This window comes from Muntiacus reevesi, chromosome 2 (assembly GCF_963930625.1).
Source record: "Muntiacus reevesi chromosome 2, mMunRee1.1, whole genome shotgun sequence".
In the NCBI taxonomy this organism is placed as follows: domain Eukaryota; kingdom Metazoa; phylum Chordata; class Mammalia; order Artiodactyla; family Cervidae; genus Muntiacus; species Muntiacus reevesi.
The window spans coordinates 18750197-18772123 of NC_089250.1; the positions used below are offsets into that span (position 1 = coordinate 18750197).

The window sequence follows — 21927 nt, forward strand, 5'->3', positions numbered from 1 at the left end:
AAGCACCGTGAGATTTAAGATTGATTTGTGCATACTCAGTCACTTCAGCCATGTTCAATTTTTTGCAACCCTGAACTCCAATACTTTGGCCACCTGATGCGAAAAGCTGACTCATTCATTGGAAAAGACCCTCATGCTGGGAAAGATTGAGGGCAGGAGGAGAAGGGGACAACAGAGGATAAGATGGTTGGATGGCATCACCGACTCAATGGACTTGGGTTTGGGTGGACTCTGCGAGTTGGTGATGGACAGGGAGGCCTGGCATGCTGCGGTTCATGGGGTCAAAAAGAGTCGGACACGACTGAGCGACTGAACTGAATGGACTGTAGGGTCCCTGACAGGCTCCACTGTCCGAGGGATTCTCCAGGCAAGAATGCTGGAGTGGGTTGTCATGCTCCACTCCAGGGGATCTGCCTGACCTAGGGATCGAACCTGGTTCTCCTACACTGCAGGCAGATTCTTCACTGTCTGAGAGTGGCTAGGAAATTCTGAATTCTAGTCTCAGCTTTCCCTACTGGCCAGGGAAAGACTGGAAACAAGTTACTTATCTTCTCTGAATGGCAGTTTATATCGTGTGTGTGTATGCGTGTGTGTATGAAATACTACCTTCTGCACCTATCTTATAAGCTTTCTGTGAGGATAAAACAGAATTCAAAGTTATCAAAATGAAGGCAACAATATTATTAACTTATTGATTCAATTCAACTACCACCTGAAGTTGTTTTTAAGCTGTCTTTTGTTTATGCTGTGAGAGTGAACTTTTGTGTTTAGACCTTTGATAACTCATAAATAAGAACGTCATATAATGGCATTATGTAAATAATACTGCATGTTTGTGAGGCTATAATGTATGGGATTATCTCACTTGATTGTTACAACTGTGATATTTAGAGCAGAAGGAATTCTTATGTGCACTTTCTGTATACAAAGAAGCCACAGCCCAGAGGCACTGTGTCTTATTCCAAGAAGGTAGAGGATCTTGGTATTTATGATTTTTCATGCAGTGTCCTTTCTAAACTATTGTTGTTGCCAACACCTTACCAGATTACAGAGGAAATGAGGCTTTTAAAGAACTGCGTAAAAAAGGAATGTCTAAAAATACTGCTCACCGTCTTGAATATCTGCCTGAAATCACCTCCATAAGTCTTAATCATAAGAACAAAATGAACACATATTTGAAATGCCTAGATATGGTCTTAAAATTTCACTTCCTCCCAAACAGCACCATTTCACAGCAAGTTGCCATTTTTCCTCTAGTAACTGCCATCCACAGATTGTATTTCTGAAGAGTGTTCATTGTTGCCCATTTTGTCTTTCAGCAACAGATCAACTCCTAGCAACCATGATCGGATACAGCGTCTCCGGCAAGAATTTCAGCAAGCGAAACAGGATGAAGACGTGGAGGATCGGCGACGTACCTATAGCTTTGAACAACCCTGGGTGAGTGTCTGGTGCCTCTACACAGTTGTAGGAAGTCCTACAACTTCCCTGCAGTAAAAGCCATTAATAGCTGTGACCTCAGACCTTTACAAAACGAGACGAGATGGAGCCAAATTCCTTTGACCTTTAGCATATTGACCTTTTTCCTCATTTCCTTCTGGGTTTCATCATTGCTAATTTCATTTTATATCTTGTTGCACCATCTGTCCATTGCATAATAGGTTTCGTTTGCCTGATGACAAGACAGCAGGAATATTCTGACTCGCAACTATGCCTTTTTTAAAGTTTACTAAATATTTTCTGTATACATTTTTCTGAGAATCAGAGCCTAAATAAATTAGTTCTCTGTATCTATGGTGTATCTACTCTGCACAAAGTACAGTATTTAGAGATTCTTGATTCGCCCCCATCCCCTATGTGTATTTGTTGAACCCCCACCGTGTATCTGCCTGTAGCTCAATTCCATTTCTTCTTCCCAAAGCCTCCAGAGTGGTCTTTCTACAGCAAAGTTTTTGAATGGGCTTCTCAGTGCCCCCAAGATAAGTCCAGATTCCACAGTGTGGCAGGCTAATTAATCCTCCCCAATCCAGCCCCAGACTTGAGCTCTGATCTTGTGTTTTGTCTTAGAGATGATAGCCCATGTGTAGATGGGAGGTGTTGAAGCAGATTTGGGGGTTCAAGGTGATGGGAATTGTGAAGACTCCTTGAAAACTTGAGGGAGAGAATCAATTAGAAATGAGTAAATAGGCTTCTGGAGGCAGGAAAATCTAGCTGAAGTAAAGTATTAGTTAAGTCTAGTCCACATGGTGGTGGGATCATAGCCAACAACTCTTAAAGGGCTGAGAACAGGAAAATAATTATTTTTAATTTATTTTATTGAAGTAGAGTTGATTTACAGTGTTGTGTTCATTTCTCCTGTACAGAACATTATTCAGTTATACATTCTTTTAACATTATTTTCCATTATGGCTTATCACAGGATATTGAATAGAGTTCAATGTAGTAGGACCTTGTTAGTTAGAAAAATAATTTTTTAGATTAATTCCATAATGAGGAATGGCAAGACAGACATGGCAGAAAGTCAAGGAAGGTGAGCCTGGGGAGGATGCTGGTGAAGCGCTGCCCCATCTGGGCAGGTGGTCAGTGCAGCTCAGGGAGGTGTTACCCTGATAGCCTGGGAGGATTCTGGAGTTGGGGTGGGGTATCAGTAGTCTAGGATTATGAAGCCTAGGAGGCTGTGGTCCAAAGAGTGTGCTTTTGGAGTCTTGGAACATCTGGATGGTGTTGGGATCAAAGGTGTCCCATCCATGCATGTAAACTCCTAAAGCACAGCAGTGATTAGGGTCCCCAAAGTGAATGAGTTCAGTTCACTGTGTCGGGAATATGATTACACTCAATATTTGGGAGAATGAGAAAAGGCTGGCATAGAACTGAGTGTGGCCACATTGTAGGGAAGGAGAGACGAAGGCGGGAAGATGGTAGGAGCGTTCCACGCTAGTTGGAAAGTCTGAACGTGGATGGTATCGAACAGAATGCTGGCCCACTAGCCAGGTCAGAAAATAATTTTAATGTTTTTCTCCAGGCATCAGTTTTCTTATTTGTAAACCAAGGGGATTAGAGTAGCTGATTGAGTGTCACTTACTAAACCTTTTGTTAGAATAAACATTTAAAAGGAAGCTGGGTGTGTAAAGCAGATATCAGTAGAGCTCCTCAGGTTGCATACAGAGGTCTCCATGGACCCAGGTGACTGCAGCCATGGTTCAGAGCTTCTCCAAGTGTGATCCATGGACCATCTGTGAGAAGCACTGCTCCAGAGTTTAGATCATTGCTGAGGTCCTCTTTGGACCTAAAATCCAGCATGGTTAGTACACTCCACACAAAGCCAGAAACCCAGCAACCCTAGACATTATGATCTGGAATTTGGTGATCAAGTTGGAGTTTGTAGATGGTTCATTTTATAAATGAAAGAAGGGAAAATTGGAGAAGTCATCCCAGTTTGAAGGACCTTACCTTGGTACAGGTGAGGAAGATGAGGGCCTTAGAAGAGACAATATGTGAACTGCATCCTGGAAGAAATCAATGGTAGCTGATATAAGAGGTTATAAAACACGTAAACACCTATGAAAATCTAATTGTCCTCTGCAACAATATCACTATTAATAATATGTAGTTTATTTTCCTAGATGGTGAGTAAAATGAGTCATTCCCATGTAGCAACAGGATGGAATTATGTTCATTTACTTCTATTGTTGGGCTTAATGACTCAGCCTAGTCCTGTTAGGCTTCTTAAAGCAGACCTCTTTGTGTTGTGGGATAAACATCCTTAACTATGTATGTTTTCACAAATGTGCTGAAAGGAAGAATGAGGCCAGTGCAACCTGAAGGGATAGGCATGTGGAAATGGTTCTCACACCCCCAGCTCTATAGAGCTTCAGCCCAGCAGGGGCAGCGTTGTGCCATTTTGCTTTCCCTGGGCATGTGAATTTCCAAGCAGCATGTTTTATTCTAAAATTAATTATTTAACTCATCAAATTTCTTGAGTGTTCATTATGTTCTGTTTATTATTATGTTTGGCTCGGGAAAACAAAGAAAGAAAGCCCTTAGAATCCTAGAATCGAGTTGATACAAAAGAAGGAATGCTGCATGCAGTCTTGGTAGGGAAAAGCAGGGACATTTGAACACAAGGGAACCACACCCAAATTAGTTGTGGCTGTACACAAAAAGCTTGAAGGAACACATCTTTGAAGTTGGAAGATATTTCAAATATATAACTTTGAGAAACAGAGGAGCCCATCTTTGGGACCTAAAATTAATTGGAATTATTTCTGGATAGTAACATCATGTCCACATGCAAGCTATACACGTTTGTTGGAAGCGAAATAAGCATTTCCTACTCCTTAGCTCTAGAAGTTTTGTACTGAGAGATGTGGCAACAATTTGGTATCCATTTGATATCTTTGTAAGTTTTCTTTTTAATGTAGGACATGAACATTTTGGCATATATTTCTATGTTGCCTATTGAATATGAGCAATCATGTTAGAAATCTGAGACTATCTTATACATTAGGAAGCTCAACTACTGAAGTTCATAGACCAAATTATTGTGTATCAGAAGTGCCATAGCAACTTCAGATGGACCACTTGGCTTGGCTCAATAGGGTCTTTTCCTATTGAGCAGGGGATTATTTGCATGACAGGCTGATTACCTTGGGAATGGAATAATTTCCTAAATTGTGGGTCAAAAGTTGACTTTTTATTTATTTATTTATTTTTTCATTTTCAAACAGTTGGGATCTTGCTGGGTATTCCCCATTCTATAGATCAGGTAAATGAGCTTCCAGTGACTGTAAGTCTATGTAGTGTGTTAATTTTCATACCAATTCTCGTTGTTGCCTTAGGAAGAGCTGCTCAGTTGTTCAGAATGTAGCTTGGTCTATGGTATTTATTATCTGTTTTACAAAAAGAGTTTTGAGTATTTTGGACTGTTTATTCTCTTCTCATATATATTCTGACCTTGAAAGATCACTGTATTTGGAAAAGATGAAACCATGATCTCACCTACTGGAACTGTTTGTAATCATTTTAGTGTTAAGGAACCATAAGCACATCTTCAAACTGTGGGTACAGCTTAGACCATATTAGCTGAAATTGTCCTGCTTGTTGGAAATGCCCACACGTGCAGTGCAGTCAGATGTATCATACAGAAAAATACCCAAGCCAAAGACTTCACACACAGAGAGAGATGCTACAGAAAATTCCTCCAAGTGGTCCTTTTTAACTCTTCCATTTTTCAAAATGTTCTCTTGACTCTAGCAGCACAGAGTGCACCTGTTCCCGGGCTTTTGTTCAAAATAACATTTGGGCTGGAGGGCACTGATTTTTGGCACAAAAGGTCTTTAGATGAGCAGAGGCCTAGAAAATTTCCTTAGCTCCATAATTGAAGTGAGTTATCTCCCAAGTTGAGTAAAAGAAGAAGAAGCAGGAAAAGCAACTTCTTCCCCACGTAGTGCCAGGTGCAGCATAAATAAAGCAGCAAGTTGCTTTAAATCTTTCTTAAGATAATGGAACAATAGCTGAGGTTAGGGTTATTATCACAGAGCTCAGATATGGACAGGACTTAGCGTGTTGCTTTTAAAAGAATTAAACTGCAGGCTGCAGACCTAAGTACAGTATGCTGTTAAAACTTTGCAGATACCTGACTGTTGCCCACAAGCAGACTCACTGACTGAGACGGGTGATGGATGGGATAATGGAGCCTTTAATAGCTCTATTGCTAAATCCTTTCCATCCTGGGTGGGTAGGGGCTGAAAGCAGTTTAGTCCTTCAGATAGAAAATTGATCCTCCACAATGTGAAAATCCTCTTCTCCCCCAAGCTTTCTTCCTAGCTGTCTGTCCTTAAATAAAACAAAAGCTGCTCCTTTCTTCATTTTCCTACTTTGGACTTTTGATTTTAAAGAAACTTCTATTTTAAGTGTTTATTTATTTATTTGGCCGTGCTGGGTCTTAGTTGCAGCACTTGGGATCTTCCATCTTTGTTGCAGCATGCAGGGTCATTAGTTGCCCCTGTGGGATCTAGTTCCCTGACCAGAGATTCAATCCAGAACCCCTGTATTGGGTGCACAGAGTTTTAGTCACTAGACCATCAGGGCAGTCCCTACCTTGGACTTTTATTGGCTCCTCTTAACATTTTAGTGTCTCACCTGCTTTAATTAGAGGGCTGGTCAGACTGCACAGCCATCCTACACCCCTAGACTGCCTTCCCTGGACCGGGGGAGTTTGAGGAAATGATGGTTCTTTTTTGTCTTCCTCTTTCTTAAGACTTTAAAGGCGTCTGTTGTCACCCCCTTCTAGTGGGCCTCCACGCCTGGACTCAGGAAATTCCTTCTTAGTTGACAGTCTTACTGTGTGGAGTTTGACTCCAGTTCACATTGGGTGGCCGTCACCTCCCTTGGAAATCCACCTGGAGGGAGCCATTCTTGCAGCAAAGGGGTGCCCTGGAGCCGTGGAAGGGTGTCCCTGCGCTGCTGCAGAGCAGCCCTCTTTCTTGGAGTCCCATGACCCAAGGGCTGTAATACCCAAGGAGCCCTCTGGTGGAGAAGTGCGTGAGGCTGCCTGCCTCCCATCAGCGACGCTGGAGGGCTGCTCCTTTATTTTCAACCTATCTGCTGATTCAGACGGGAAACCAGACCCCAGCCCTGGTTGGGAAAGATGAGAAGAAGACAAATAGTGTGTTAAGACCAAAACACATATTTATAAAATCTTGATGAGGGAAATTGGTATGCACTGCCATTTTTCAGCCATTACTCACATCATTAGTAGCAATTAAGCTTTTCAACATTCAGAACCCACAGAGTTCAATCGATAGCTGTGTGTCAGTACAGTGTGTGATGGGTAGAGGGGAGGAGGGCTGGGAAGATAGAATCCAGAGACAAAAGTTAACTTTGTTGGGATTAGAAGTTGGCAATTAAGTCCACAATGAAAAATCATTTACCAATGTTAGCAATGGCCACTTTTAAACAGAGTCAAAAACGTACGCCCTTAACATGATTCAGTGACCTTTTGTTATCAGAACATGGAATTCATACTAGGATCACAGTATATCTGAATGCTAAAGCGAGAACTTTAAATCTCAAGGGATAACATTGTTCTTTGTGTTATCATTGTCATCTTCATTGTCTTCATCATCTTCATCACAGGTTTTCATCCAAAGCACACAGATTTTTTGTATTTTATTTTTGCTTTCTCTCCATGCCCTGGACATATGTGAAAATTTGAAAAAAAAAATTTTTTTTAATAACTGCTTTACAATATTGTGTTAGTTTCTGCCGTACAACAACATAAATCAGCTGTATGTACACACATACCCCTTCCCACTCCCCACAGCTATCCCTTCTAGGTCACTACAGAACTGAAAATTTTTGTTATTCATAATTTAAGTAGAAAACCCTCCCCCAAACAATCACTTGTAAGACTATTACATATATGTGTATGCATGAACACATACAAAAGCACACACACATATCCTTACCTGCTTTTTCTTATCTATAAGAAGAAAAATTAATGTATTTAAAAATTAATAAATGCTTTATGTACATGTTAATAGAACTAATGAATTTTATTCATGAGGCACATTTTTTACATGAAGCTCTAAAAGTCTTATGATATTACCTAGTTCTGATCAGTTCTGAAACTTGTAAGGTGTATATTTATTTTTGTTCTTTCTTTAGTACATTAACAGTTTGGGCTTTGTATTTTTATTTTTCTGTAGTGTCTTTTTTAATTTGGAAAAATAAGGATGGTTTTACTTAATGGAGAGAACTGCTGAAGCATTTCTTAATTTACTGAAATAGTACACAGAAGAGACTTTCACATTCTGTTCTACGCTAGTAAGTAATACCGAAATTGTGCAGCTTTCAAAGTTTTATGTAATTATTTAATATAATATAAATAGTAGCTCTTCATAATCATGATAAACACCAGTACTTTACAGCTCATTTACAAAAGCAACCTGCATAGTCTTGACTGGTGGTTTTTAAACATAAGCCATGAAGACAGTCACGTATCTGTGGTTCTCCAGCATATTGTGTAAGAGATAATCATGTATTTACTTCTGTCTTACAACCTCTATCATTATTATGGCTGTGGCAACCTTGGCTATTTTTTTTCCTTAAAAGGTCATTGCTTGTCACCAGTTTCATCACAAACAAGGCCAGGGTTATTTATAATTTGCTCTCTTAAAACAGAGCTGCTGTCTTGTTATCTGGTGAATCTCTAGAATCATCACAATTATGCTTTGCCTGTATGTTTCCCCATATAGATGCTACTTTGTCATTTAAATGTCGCTGATACTGTTTTATCTGAAAACATGCCCTTCTCGTTGGGGTTACACATGATCTCTTTCTTCGTTTCTGTCTTTATTTTTGTGATTTTGGACTCTAGATATTTCTATTTCTGCTGTTTCATTCTATTTCTGCCATTGGGATGGAAACCACAAAACTCCAATGTCTTAAAGTCAGGGTTCCTGGTGGTAATCCATTTCTACAATTCACATTTTTATGAGATCTTCATTGAAATCATGAATCCAATTATTTTTGATGCAGCCCAAGTAGAGAACTGGCCAGGATGAACTTCTTTTGCTGTTGCTCTGGGTCCATCATGCACACAATCTCCCTGGAAATCTGTGACCCAGTCAACTTTCATCCTAAAGATAAGGGTGATTCTTTCTAATAACCTGAAGAGAGAGAGTAAAATATTAATAGCAAGGCTGGGGTGTGTATTTCATCAGAGAGAAGCAAACAATGAAATCTGTCAGTTTGCTGATTCCAGACTCCTTCCCTCATTCTAAGTTTTCAGATCCCACTCGATGATAATTTCATTCCAGATGCACTGAGATATGCCACTGATAAGGTTGGAGGTGAACAGTCCCAGAAAACACAGAGTGTTTTCCAGAAGACACAAAGCCCTTCAACTTTTTTTCTTCCCTCCATCAGTATCAAATTTTCAGGCCTCTGGGAGAAGCAACTTAAAAATACACCTGAAATTTCTACAAGACCTTGCATTTTCTTTTCACAACTCCACAAGCAGCATGTCACAGAACAGCGTGAGCTTGAAAAGCTGGTTAGTAAATCTTGCAGCAGAATGCCAGGTCTTTCAAGACTGTTTGACACATGTGTGTAGCTTAGACTGAGTGTAAAGGAAACGAAAATGGGGTTCTTTTTGAAGGCATATTTTCTTGCTTCACTTTTCCTGTCCATTGGCACTTTCCCGGGCTCCCTACCAACAACAGATCACCCCAGCACTGTTCTGGGCCAGCCTCGTCCAGGGTCATGGAAGAAACTGTTTGTCTCCTTAATGTTGTTGATGAACAATTGCTTCATGCTTTGTTTGCATAAGCAGAACTCATTCAGCAACATGTTTTCTTTACTGAAGGCACCACGGATGTTATTTGAACCGTGTTGTGGAGTGGGTCTCCGAACACACATTTGTTCCAATGTGTGTGGTTATAAACATCCACTAGGAGAGACTGGGGTATCGTAAAGTCTAATCTCTTCACATATTATTTTTGTATCGGGATATTTTTAATATGCTCGCTGACGATGCCCATATGCTTTGAAATTTTGTCCTGCATATTGCTTCATTATTGCTTACCAACAAATGGGGTATGCTGGCCAGGCAGAAAGGGGACAATAGAGGTTACTGCCTTTCTCTTTGCACAAAAGGCACCAGAGGAGCCACTCTTTAAGGAACAAGCCTACGTGTTATCTTTCTAGGCTCCAAATGAGTGCTGAGACTCATATTATTTTAGAAAGTGATTATCGAGTCCAAGTCTGCTATTGGCTTTCAGCTCTAAAAAGAAAAAGTCAATAACTTGTTTATCACAGACGTTCTTTGTTTGGAATAAACCTATTGCACAATGTTGCATAACTCAAAGGGGAGAGAGGTTGGTGAGTGCCAAAAAGGGTTACTTAAGAGTGCGTGCCATTGATGGCTATGACGGGTGTTTGTAAAGTTAGAGGCATCGTTGCCTATTGTGAGTGGAGCTGCTTTCAAAATGCTAGATCATGAAGGTGAGCTCAAAGCCATTGGTTCGAAGCTAAAGCACGCACAATGGTCCAGCACCATACACTCCCCCAGAATCTGGTTCCGGTCAGCGGCAGCTATCAGCAGACGACCTGCTGCATGAAGTGTTTAGCCAGAAGGATTGACTGTTCCTCTGTAGCATATAATTAACCTGGGTAACAATGCCATTTCTTAATATCTAAAGCAAAGTGTATTATTTCACAACCAATCCCAGGAACTATTAGCTTGCAGGTTTATTCTTTGGATAAGCTATTCTGTTCACATGTGGCTACCACGGTGGATTAGAAGACCTGTATATGGTGAACTATGCCTAGTTTCAGCTAATCTCAGTTCAAAATTTAACTGTCGTTCTTTAACAAAAGGAAAATCAGCCACATTGCATCCTACTGCTAGACTAAGATGCGTAACTACTGAAAGCTTCACCAGCATGGCCAACCTTCCAGGGTACAGCCTGGGACTTTCCCACTGTTGTGAGTTATTGAAGCAAATATTTATATTTTTGGCACCTTTAAAATTGGGCTATAGTTGCTCTACGGTGCTGTATTAGTTTCTGTGCTACAGGCAGTGATTCAGCCATGTGTATACATCTGTCCCCTCCCTCCTGGCTCCCTTCCCCGCCTCACCCTGCCCTTCCAGGTCATCACAGGGCATCGAGCTGTGCCCCCTGTGTTGTACGGCAGCTTCCCACAAACTATCTTAGTCTTCGGAGCAGGGTCGCTCCCCTGTGTTTGCTGTCTATGCAAGGGATGTAAACTAGTGTCTAATGTCTGTATTTACCAAGCCTCACTAGGCAGACTAGAAAGGTGGATCTCTCAATTTTAAACCATCCTAAGGCCGTAATTAAAATTTAGGGTGATGGGGTATTTGGGGCTGACAAGACCAAAAAGGGTGCCTCTTGAGAAAGCTGCACCTGATTTTTAAAAAACTCATGGAAGTCACATGTTGTTTCTATGTCAGTCTCTGAGAACTGAAACAGTCACCGAGTCCCGTGCTATTCGAGCTCCTTTCCGTGACCTGTGCTGCGTTCTCTCCTGCAGCCCAACTCCAGGCCGTCAGCGCAGAGCGGGCGGCACTCGGTGTCGGTGGAGGTGCAGGTGCAGCGGCAGCGGCAGGAGGAGCGCGAGAGCTTCCAGCAGGCCCAGCGCCAGTACAGCTCGCTGCCCCGGTAAGAGCCACACCCCACAGCCCCCACGCCCCGTCCCTGTCCCTGGGGAAATCCCTCCTTCCCAATGCACTGGCTTTTCCACCTCCGAGGAGCCGCTCTTAAATGGTGGGAACCGTGGCTTACCTGGCCGGGGGACCAGGCAGGAAGGTGTTTCAGGAGATGCCAGCATCCCCAGCTGACAGCTCCCTCCTGGGAAGTGAAGTGACCTGCTCCCCGCAAGGACGGGGCTTAGGAGTCAGACCTGGGATCTGGTGTTTGTTCTGCAACCTCCCGTGGGGCCGGAGGCAGATTCTCCACTGAGAAATGGAAAGAGAACTTTTACTTTGCATGACTCAGGGGTAACTAGCATAAATGGACCTCGTAAATCTAGAGTTCTCCAAAAGGACAGGTGTAACTAGTATAAAAGCTCAAGGGGCTATGGTCTTCTTGGCCAAATGTTTGGCTTCCTGTATTTTAGTTGTGTTTGAGATTATTTTTTAAGGGATGGGGGAGAGCTCTCATAAAGTGTGTGAGAAGAAGTGAGAAGAGAAATGTCCAGGACTCGGGAAGGGTAGGAGGAGGGACGGGTGTGGGAGGGCCTGGCGGGAAGATGGGAGTAGACCTGGGGCTCCTTCCTCGGGAAGAGGACAAGGAGACGCAGGTGCCTCCACCGGGTTTCTCCTGCTCACCTTCCAAATCTGTTCGGTCCTCCAAACCGATCCTTTTGTCCTGGTGCACCCCTCTGCGTGTCCACCGCTAACCCTCTCCTGCACCCCACCCCATGCCTCCCTCCCACGTCTCCTCTGAAGCACCTGTGATTCCATAGCCCTGAGGCTTGCTGCCACGGGACCACTGCCATCAGTCAGTGATCCCCTAAGAACCAGAACTTGCCCTTTGATCAACTGCAGCTCCCTTCTGGTTAGCCGTTTTACTCTGTGCGGATAGGATAAAAGTAGAAACCTTAAAAAGAAAGAGTGCCGTGAGTTTAGGCGTGTGGGGCTGGTCGACTTCTACACCCGCTTCACTCCTTTTAGAGAGTACAGGTGTGTGTGTGTAGGGGGTGGGGTGGGTGTGGTAATTTGCATATAACTTTTACAGTAAGTCCCCTACATACAAATCTTCAAGCTGTGCAAAGATGCAAACATGTGGTCCATCAACAATAGGCTTGAGTGAAACTGCAGCTTGCCCTCCATCTCCTGTTGCTGATGACCCTTCAGCTCTAGCATCTCCCGCCCCTTCTCCCTCCTCCCGTCAATAACTTCTTGCCTGTTCACTCCATGCCAGCCCCTGTGTACCAGCTGTTGTACTAAGCTACTGTACTTTTCAAGGTACTGTGCCGTAAGATTTAAAATGATTTCTTTATTTTGTGTGTTTTTTTATATATTATTTATGTGAAAAGTATTATAAACCTATTCCAGTACAGCACTATAGGGCCAATTGTGTTAGCTGAGTACCTAGGCTTACTTTGTTGGACTTAACGAACAAATTGGACTCGTGAACATGCTGTCAGAACGGAACCCGTTTGTATGTAGGGGACTTACTGTAGTCGGCCCTCCATATCCATGGTTCCATCCATGGCTTCTCTGTATCCTCAGATTCAACCAACCACAGACGTGTTGTCCTGAGGTATCCATTATTGGAAAATACCCACGTATAAGTGGACTAATGCGATCGAACACACACAGTTCAAGGGTCAACCGTAACTCCTCCACGTGCACCTCTGATTGAGGAAATTAGAAACTCGGGGTCTTGCAGGCAGCTTGGTTCCTTACAGAGCCACCTCACTCAGCTAGAGGCTGGAGGGAGGTTGAGGGGGGCTGTGACCCTCATGAACTGGAAGCAAATCCCAGTTTCTGACATGTGATATTTTTCAAAGACACTTGACCTCTGCTCTTTGGATATGGACAATTGACAGAGTTTGGTCTAAACAAGTCGCCGTGGCATTTGATACCAAAAAGATTTCACACACACACAGAGTTCAGTTGCAAAGTGGAGCATAAAAGAAAACAAATGGTCAGGACTTGGGATCAGGCATGCTAGATGAGGTGGTTTGAATTAGAGGGCTATATACGTGCCAGAGGGGTTTGTAAAGTCTTGCTGTGATTAGGGAAACCTATAGGCTGAATTCAGGTTCCGCTGTGAAATGTCAGTGAGAAACACTAGCCAGGTGGTAACGTGAGATCAGTGGGGAAAGGAGACCTGAGCGGCCCAACACTCAATTCTTAACTGGAAGCGGATTTTTTTTTTAATTCCTAAATTAGTTTTGTTTTTTCTGTTTTACTCTCTTTTTTCAAATCCTTTTTAAAATTTCTAGCTTTATTCCTTAGTATCCAAAGTGTCATAAAGTGTTAGGCGCTCAGTCATGTCCGACTCTATGCAACTGCCTGTACTATAGCCCACCAGGCTCCTCTATCCATGAAATTCTCCAGGTTGAGAATACTGGAGGGGATTGCCATTTCCTTCCCCAGGGGATCTTCCTAACCCAAGGATCGAACTCAGGTCTCCTGCATTGCAGGCAGGTTCTTCACAGTCTGAGCTACCATAGAAGTTCTAGTATCCAAAAGGCAGTTCTAAATCTGAGCAGTAGAAGTAGGTTGGGTCATAGTCACTGATAAAAAATGTGTGTTCAAGACCCTTTGGGGATGTTTTACTTTATTCCTTTGCCCCACCGTCCGCTTCCCCTCCATGTTTCCTCCTGCCATTGGTGGCTTCTTGCTCATCTGCCTTGCTTCCTGGTTATGTCTCCATGCCCTGACTCAGTCTCCCACCAGGCCCATTTATTACATGTCTCCACTGTTTGTCACCTTGCCAGCCCAGGTCTGTCTGTCTTCATCCTTCTGTGTCCTCCTCAACGTGATGCCTGACAGCTTTCCTCAGGTGCGGGAGCTTTTCTGGGTGTCCTCTACGTGAAGGTGGTCTTCAGACATAATCACTAAGAGGCAATTATTGCCAAACCAGGGTGTGGGCTTTAGGTGGCCTCAGGCGTCTCCAACAAGCTCATTCCAGGACCCAACAAACCTGTGTATTGGTTGTAAAGAGATTCACTGGGAGGAATGATGCTTTGTTACTCCTGTGTAATTGGTAGCCTTTGAGCAACCCTGGGACAGTGGAAGGCTTGCTTCTGGTTCTCACTCTGGGACGTGTTTGTGAGTTGCTTCTCCAAGTGAAGGTTCTCCAGTTTGTCTTTGGTGCCTTTCTTTGTTCCTTGATCTCTACCAACCCTTCCATCCCAAAGGACAAAATGGTAATCTTTTTATTTTTTTTCCTTGGTCAGAAAGATGCTCCCCCAAAACTCAGAGCCTAATCATTGGAGGCAAAGTCACTGATTGATCACCCATGACCTGCATATGCTACACATTTGTGAGCATTTTACAGATGGGATTTTTTTTTTTTTTTCTCCCCATAATCCTATGAGATTAGAGATTCAGCCTGTTGCATTGATGAAGCCACCTGAGCCCAGAGTAGCCCACCTGAGCCTGAGGCCCTGAGAACCCTGAGGTTCTTAGAGAGCCTGAGAACCCTCCCAGGCTCACAGCTGCTCGTGCAGACCCAGGGCTGGATCTATGCCCTTGGGGCACCCAGCTGGTCTCCCACGGTGCCTCGTGCCTCATCTTCCAGTACGTGGAGGAAACTTACTGTCTGCTGCTTTCTCGTGTTTCTCTACAACCTGCTCATTTCTTGTCCTGTTCTTTAATCAAGAGCTTGCTGATACACTAGCTTCCTTTCCAAGGTAGTGTGTGTATGTATGTACATGTGTCCACATGTACACATCTGTGTGTATGAACTTTCCCCACATGTCTTACTTCAAACCTCTGGGAGGTTTTCTTCCTTCTCTCCAAACTGCTTAATCTGAAGAAAATTTTAGCTACAAGAAATTCTTTTTCCCACGTTCATAATTTCCATCCCAAACAAACTGTTAATGAATTTTCAATGTGTCCTAGTACAAAAAAACTCTGCCTTCCTGGACTGATTCAGCTTCTGGTCCATGACCATGTGGAGCAAAGCCTCAGGCTTCGTGCAGCTGGGGACCAGGATGAACAGGGCTAGTGGATCCCCATGGACCAAGATTGAAGAAGCTTATCTCCAGTTATCCTTAAATTGATAGCTAACCCATGAAAGAATCCCATGTTGTTGCTGTAACATCAGTAACAAGTTTGTTGTTTTAATTAAAGTTTCATGATTAATATCAAATCCCTTGGTTTCATGCTGGCACTTTCCATCATTCACGGCTCTGAGCAGATTAATTTATGACTCTTTAAGTGGAGATAATCAGTGCTTTAGGCAAATAAACTATTCCATCAAATCTAAGGATTCTTGCCTGAGTTGATTGTACCCATGGCCTGATTCCCATTACAAGGATGAATATACTTTAGACTGTTTAATTCATCATTAAACAGTCATTGCCAGAGATGATTCTGAACAGTAGTTCATCTTCCTTATTGAGAATACCCTTGACTACATTTTAGGTCATATGGAAAATGGGCAGATTTCATTCCAAACCATATTGATGGCACGTCTGAATGTTCAGAAATGCAAATGGCTTAATTCCTATGGGGGACCCAATGTTGCATAGACCTTACTTTTCCCCTACCCGAGTCTTTTTGAACACTCTGTCATGTTGTGTGTGTTGATGTGAAAGGCTGAACAATACATACTGTCACCGAATCATTTTTTTATTGATAAATGGAGCAATATATTTTGTTTTATGACTCAATTCTCACTCCCTCTCTTCCATTTTCAAGGCGAAAAAATTAGGGCATGTCTGTCTTTCTGGCACAAAATTGTTTTACTTTATCATAGCCAATCTTATTGTAAATTCATAAAAGCATCTAGAGACCTGATAGTAAATTAAAGATGTTTCAAAACAATAATGTTTCCTGAAAATGATGTGCAACTTTATTGCAGAAAGTATAAGAAGTTGAAATTTCTATAGGTCTCTGATTTATTTCCCCATCTCGGGGTGACAGAATATGAGTAAGTTGCCCTGGCCTTGGATGAGGATACCATGGGCAGAAAATCGTGCTTACTCCTCACACACCCAGGTTCTGCAATCTTGATGAGCGTGTATTCCAGAGGTTGTCAGTTGCTGACATATATAACTCGAAAGCTAGGGCTTTAAGGGACTGCCTGTTGCATTTTTAATCATAGAGGAGTCTAGACTTAAATCTTTCATAACTGAAGTCATATTGTAATCCATTCCATGTACTTCATATTAGCTAGCATCTCTGGCATGAGGGTGGCAGCTGTGTAAAATATTTGTTTGGCTTGTTTAGAATTGAATTGTAATGTTGTAAAGCGAGCAATTATTGCTGGTACAGAAGCTGCCAAATCTCTAATACCCCTATAGAGCATCCTGCCAATGAGTCTAAATTGCAGGATATGTTGTTACCCTAAGCAGAACAGATCACACCCGCCCAGACACAGAAGGAAGACCCTGTTTCTGAGTAGCTGTGGACTCTGTTTGCTGTCTCTCCTCTGCAGCCATTGTCCATGCAGACTTATCTCAGACTTGAGCTTGCTGGAGTCAGTCACGTTTTCATCCTTCAGCTCCTATCACAATGTCTGAGAATCAGCTGAAGCCAAATACAGTAAATCCCCTTACTGGGAACACATGAATGAATTTCATTCTAAGAGTGCATTTGAAAGTCCCGTTCGTTCGTTAAGTCCAACAAAGTTAGCCCAGGTACCTGACTAACCCAATTTGCTATATAGTACCATACTGGAATAAGTTTATAATACTTTTCATACAAATAATACATAAACAACAAACACAGAAAATAAAGAAAACATTTTTACTCTTAGAGTACAGTACCTTGAAAACTATATTAGTCCAGTACGACCGCTGGCATACAGGGGCTGGCATGGAATGAACAAGCAAGAAGAGTTAGTGACGGGAGGAGGGAGAGGAGGTGGGAGATGGTGGAGCTGAAGGGTCATCAGCAACGGAGACGGAGGGCAAGCTGCAGTTTCACTCATGCCTGACATTGATGCCACAGGTTCTGGTTCCTTGCTCCATTCAGTTCTATCTGCTCTCTTGACAAAACAATCCAGTGATGTATGCGTACGTCCTGGACTTGGAGTAAAGATACTGTACTACCGTACTCTCTACAGTACTGCACAGTAAAGTGCATAAAAGCGCAACCACTTACAGAGGATGCAAGCACATGACAATGTACGCGGGACCCGGGAACTCACTTACGTGATTGGACCCACGAATGCGCGCTTGCATGTCTGAAAGTTCATGACTTAAGGTTCATCTATAGAGGACTCACTGTGACGTTTGTTGAGATGTAGCAATGCTCTTCTGGCTCCCACACCACCACCCCCTCATTCTTCCCCTTCGTCTCCCTCCCTCCCCTTTTCCCAACACTCACACTCACCTTGGGCTTTGCTTCCTAGGCAAAGCAGGAAGAACGCCAGCTCTGTCTCCCAGGATTCTTGGGAGCAGAACTACCCTCCCGGGGAAGGCTTCCAGAGTGCCAAGGAGAACCCCAGGTACTCAAGCTACCAAGGTTCCCGGAACGGCTATCTGGGCGGGCACGGCTTCAACGCCAGGGTCATGCTGGAGACCCAGGAGCTGCTCCGCCAGGAGCAGAGGCGAAAGGAGCAGCAGATGAAGAAGCAACCTCCGGCCCCCGAGGGGCTCAACAACTATGATTCGTATAAGAAAGTCCAGGACCCCAGTCACATCCCTGCCAAGGGGCCCTTCCGGCAGGACGTGCCCCCCTCGCCGTCTCAGGTCGCCAGGCTGAACAGACTCCAGACCCCCGAGAAAGGGAGGCCCTTCTATTCCTGAGCAGGAGCAGAGCGGACGCTTCGTGTCATGCAATAAAGGACACTTTCCTACGAAGACTTGTATTCGGGAGTTGTTTTTTTTTTAACACCCTGGTGGTACTACGGAGTATTTCTGTTGCTGGTATCAGTGCCTTTAAGCAGTGTGGGCAGTTTGATGGAAGGCCTTAATGTCTTTGCCACTGTGTCTCACTTGTCTATTTCATGGAAGAATTTCCCGCCATGTGACAATCACCTGTTCAAGGCATCCTACGCTCCTCATCTCTTGGGCGCTGGGGACCTGGCCCAGCCTGGGAGACCCCGTGGCTTTGTGTTACCGCCCTGTGCAGCTTGTGGCAACAGATCATCCTGAAGTCACAGGTGATGCTGATCCCTCTTTTTTTTTCCCCTTTGAATTTCTCAGAGGAGGTGACATCTCCATCTCTGGTGGATGAAAGTGGGTGGCATACACCAGAAAATCGGGGCTCTGTGGCACTTCCCCGCACAGTCATTTTTAACCCTTTGTGACCAGTATGGTTTCCCTTTTCTTTCTCAGCTCCTTGTAACGGGAATTTCCTTCATCTAAAAGAAGCTAAGCCATATTCCAACACTGTCTGGTTATCAGGGGGGTCCTTTTGTAACTGCCTTATAACTCAGTGTTACCAGTGATGTGATCATTCTCTCTGCATTTATAAATACCCTTGTGTAGTTCTATTCCCTCATGTATGTGTTGAGTCATCACAGCTATGCGGGGAGAACATAGGAGACAGGCATCAGCCCCGGGGGGGCAGGGGGCCGCTCGCCCACCGGTCCGGTATGTGTCACGACGTGGAGGGGCGATAGCTGGAGAAAGAATTCTCCCAGGATGAGCGTCTGGCCCAGTACCTTCCAGTCATCCTTTTAATTAGTTTTTATTTGATGAGTTGGCAAGAAGGGCATAGCATGGGACAAAGATCAGGCAGACACTCATTTTGGGATTCCAAAATCTCACCTGCTGTCTCCGGCTTTTAAAGTCGATTGGAATCGATGTTTGTCTCTTCATCCACCTGCTATCTCCCTGCCTGGTGATGCCATCAGGCTTCTAGAGAGTTCTACCATGAAACAGAAAAGGCAAATAAGAGGACAGTCATCCCACATCCCATAGGACGTTCTGGTGTCCCCAAACAGGGACAATGAAAGATCGTCCTTGTGTCACTACATTAACATACGTGTGGGTCATGAGGACCTGGGTTGCTCCCGTCTTTCCATCTTCTCATCTGTTGGTCTGAACATCCTGTTGTAAACCATGGCTGGATTGCTAAAGTGCCTGCGAATCCCGATGTGAAAAAAGCTTGAGATGAAAGCTCAGCATATCGTGTGTTAACAAAAAGAAAAAAAAAAAAAAGACGTACTGATATGCCTATTTTTTTTTTTACTGGCACATTGTATTTTTGTGTCCACTTGTTTTTAGAAAATGTGTGAGGGGTCCGTCCCTGTACCTGCGTCTCTTTTTTGCATCTCTGTGTAATGGTTCTGTTTGTTCACGGAGCGTGGCAATGTTGAAATGATGTGACCGGTGCAAGCGTGGTGACCTCTGATGACAGCGGCTCTTCCTCACAGCCTCCCCTGTGCTGTGAGGAACAGCTTTCCTGTACATACGAGACTTCTAATAAAAGGCATATTTCTTCCTGTTCTCTGTGTTTCTTTAGTATTCCTGTGAAAATTCTCCTAGCTGGGTTTTTTAAAAGTCTATTAACAGATATGATTTTTCCCCCCCTATAGTTAGAGAAAGTTGAAAGTTTCCTCGTCTCTATTTGTGCAAACATGGAAATGGATGATTGATTGTTTATTTGAACACCGGAGGAGAGAGGGGACCAGGAAGAGAGAAGGACCTAATTAATGAGTCCACTGGAAGGCCTGGGCTGCCCAGAGTAGCTGGGAAATTCTGAATGGAAGGAGCTGATGATACACTAGAATAAATAAAAGAATTATTGTACAGAGAGCAATGTGTTAGTAAGAGTTCTACCACTGGCCTTTGCTCTGTGGACCATTTAGACAGGCTGAATGTTCTGACTGAGTCCTAGCCATGTATACCTGGAGCTCAGAGTGAAGTCCAAATTCAAGCCCACTTTCAACTGATCCAGTTCTTATTTCTCAAATTACACAATGAGACTTTGCTCTTTCTTCCAGAAGGACACTAGTTAACATTTGTATGGTGCTTTGAAGGAGCAAAGGGTACTAGATCCCTGAGTGGGTCCCTGTCTAAAAGCCAGGCTTTGCAAAGACCTGTTCAAAATACCCTCCCAAGGAGGGCCAAGCATCAGCTGGTTGTCATAGCTACCCTCATCTTGACACTAAATCCAAATTCTGTCACCTCAGGATTAGTGACGAGAGGTGTATAGCAAGCCAAGGTGATAGATAACACGTCTTTGGTTCTTATATGCCTACAAGGTGTGGGAAAGGAGGAGAGAGAAAGATGGACAGATTTGTTAATTTTCTCACTGACCAGGAGGCCCGCTGCAAATGCCAAAACTCACAGGTTATTTATCTCAACTGACAGTGAGAAGCAGAACAGGAGAGGCACTAGTGAATGTTACGGGGGCCCAAATCTCAGAAGATTTGTAGATTAGGACTGACAATTGGAGCTGCATGGAGAAGAGGAGGAGGAATGGATATGGGTCAGCACAGAAATGAGAATATGCCTATGGTGCCATCTTGTCTAAAAATGAACTGGCCTCTACTCCAGGCCATCCCACAAGGACTTGCTGGGACCAGTGGAAGAACATGTTCACAAGAAGTCCTGAGTCTTGAATGGGGGTGAGTGTCAACCTCAAGGTACCCACAAAGCTGAAGATCAAGGTGCAGTCACTCAACAGTTCTTCAAAAAAGATGGTCCCAATGTTACTGCCTATCTAAGCCCATTAAGACTATAGAAAGTCTATAAATATGTATGTGTAATTATCCATTATAAAAACAACATTATGTAATGTATGGATAGTCTGTATAACCTAGTCATCATACCCACCTCCTCTCCCTGGGGTCAGGTAGACCAAAAACAGCTCAGGGGTGCATGCACCCCACTACTGTCAGGCTGCCTCACTAAAAGGAAAGAGATATCAACCCAGGCTTCTCAGGTTTTCTGTCAAGGAAGTCAGATCTATCAATTCTTTTTTTAATCTATCAATTCTGAGTCAGTAAGCCAAATGAATTTTGTTTGTTGAGTGACAGCCTTTGGTTCTACTGCAAACCCTTTCTGACAATGAGCAGAAAATAAGCAAAGCTTGCTGACCACCACTTGTCTGAACCATGAGTCACCAGCATAAGTCTGAACAAGAGGCCAGAGGGAAGAAGAGGCCAGGCCCCAGAGGCTGTGACTTATCCCAAAGGGCTTGCATCTTCTGGGCTGCTTCCCTCCTCCTAGAGCTGCCATTAGGAAGTAGAGTGTTTGCGTATACACATGAGATGTACATGCAGTAAGTGTGAAATGCATACGGAATTCTATATTTAACAGCTTATTTTCATGTGTCACTTATGTCCTTAAAACCCAGTCTTAATCAACTATACTTTAATATAAAATAAAAAGTTAAAAGGAATAGAACTACCATGCGATCCAGAAATCCCATTTCTAACTTAGTTTAGGTTAGGTTTAGTCACTCAGTCGTGTCCGACTCTTGTGAATCCATGGCCTATAGGCTCCTCTGTCCATGGGATTCTCCAAGACAAGAATACTGGAGTGGTTTGCCATTTCCATCTCCAGGGGAATCTTCCCGACCCAGGGATTGAACCTGGGCCTCCTGCATTGCAGGCAGTGCATGCGTGCTTAGTCGCTTCAGTCGTGTCCAGCTCTTTGCGACCCCATGGACTGTAGCCCACAAGGCTCCTCTGTCCGTGGGATTCTCCAGGCAAGAATACTGGACTGGGTTACCAAGCCCTTCTATAGGGGATCTGCCCAAACCAGGGGTTGAGCCTGCGTCTCCTGTAGCTCCTGCATTGCAGGCAGATTCTTTACCAT

At 43.6% G+C, this 21927-nt stretch overlaps 1 protein-coding gene across 12 annotated transcripts in view; it reads left to right on the plus strand.

Moving 5' to 3' along the window:
- Positions 1 to 19608, plus strand: part of PARD3 (par-3 family cell polarity regulator) — a 553895-nt gene extending 534287 nt beyond the window's left edge. For all 12 annotated transcript variants that reach the window (XM_065921047.1, XM_065921054.1, XM_065921051.1 and 9 more), the window contains 3 exons: positions 1320 to 1440; positions 11059 to 11186; positions 17565 to 19608. In XM_065921047.1, the coding sequence (XP_065777119.1) occupies positions 1320 to 1440; positions 11059 to 11186; positions 17565 to 17961 (646 nt within the window). In that variant the 3' untranslated portion in view covers positions 17962 to 19608. The remainder of the gene's footprint in view (positions 1 to 1319; positions 1441 to 11058; positions 11187 to 17564) is intronic.
- The last annotated feature ends 2319 nt before the right edge of the window (positions 19609 to 21927 follow it).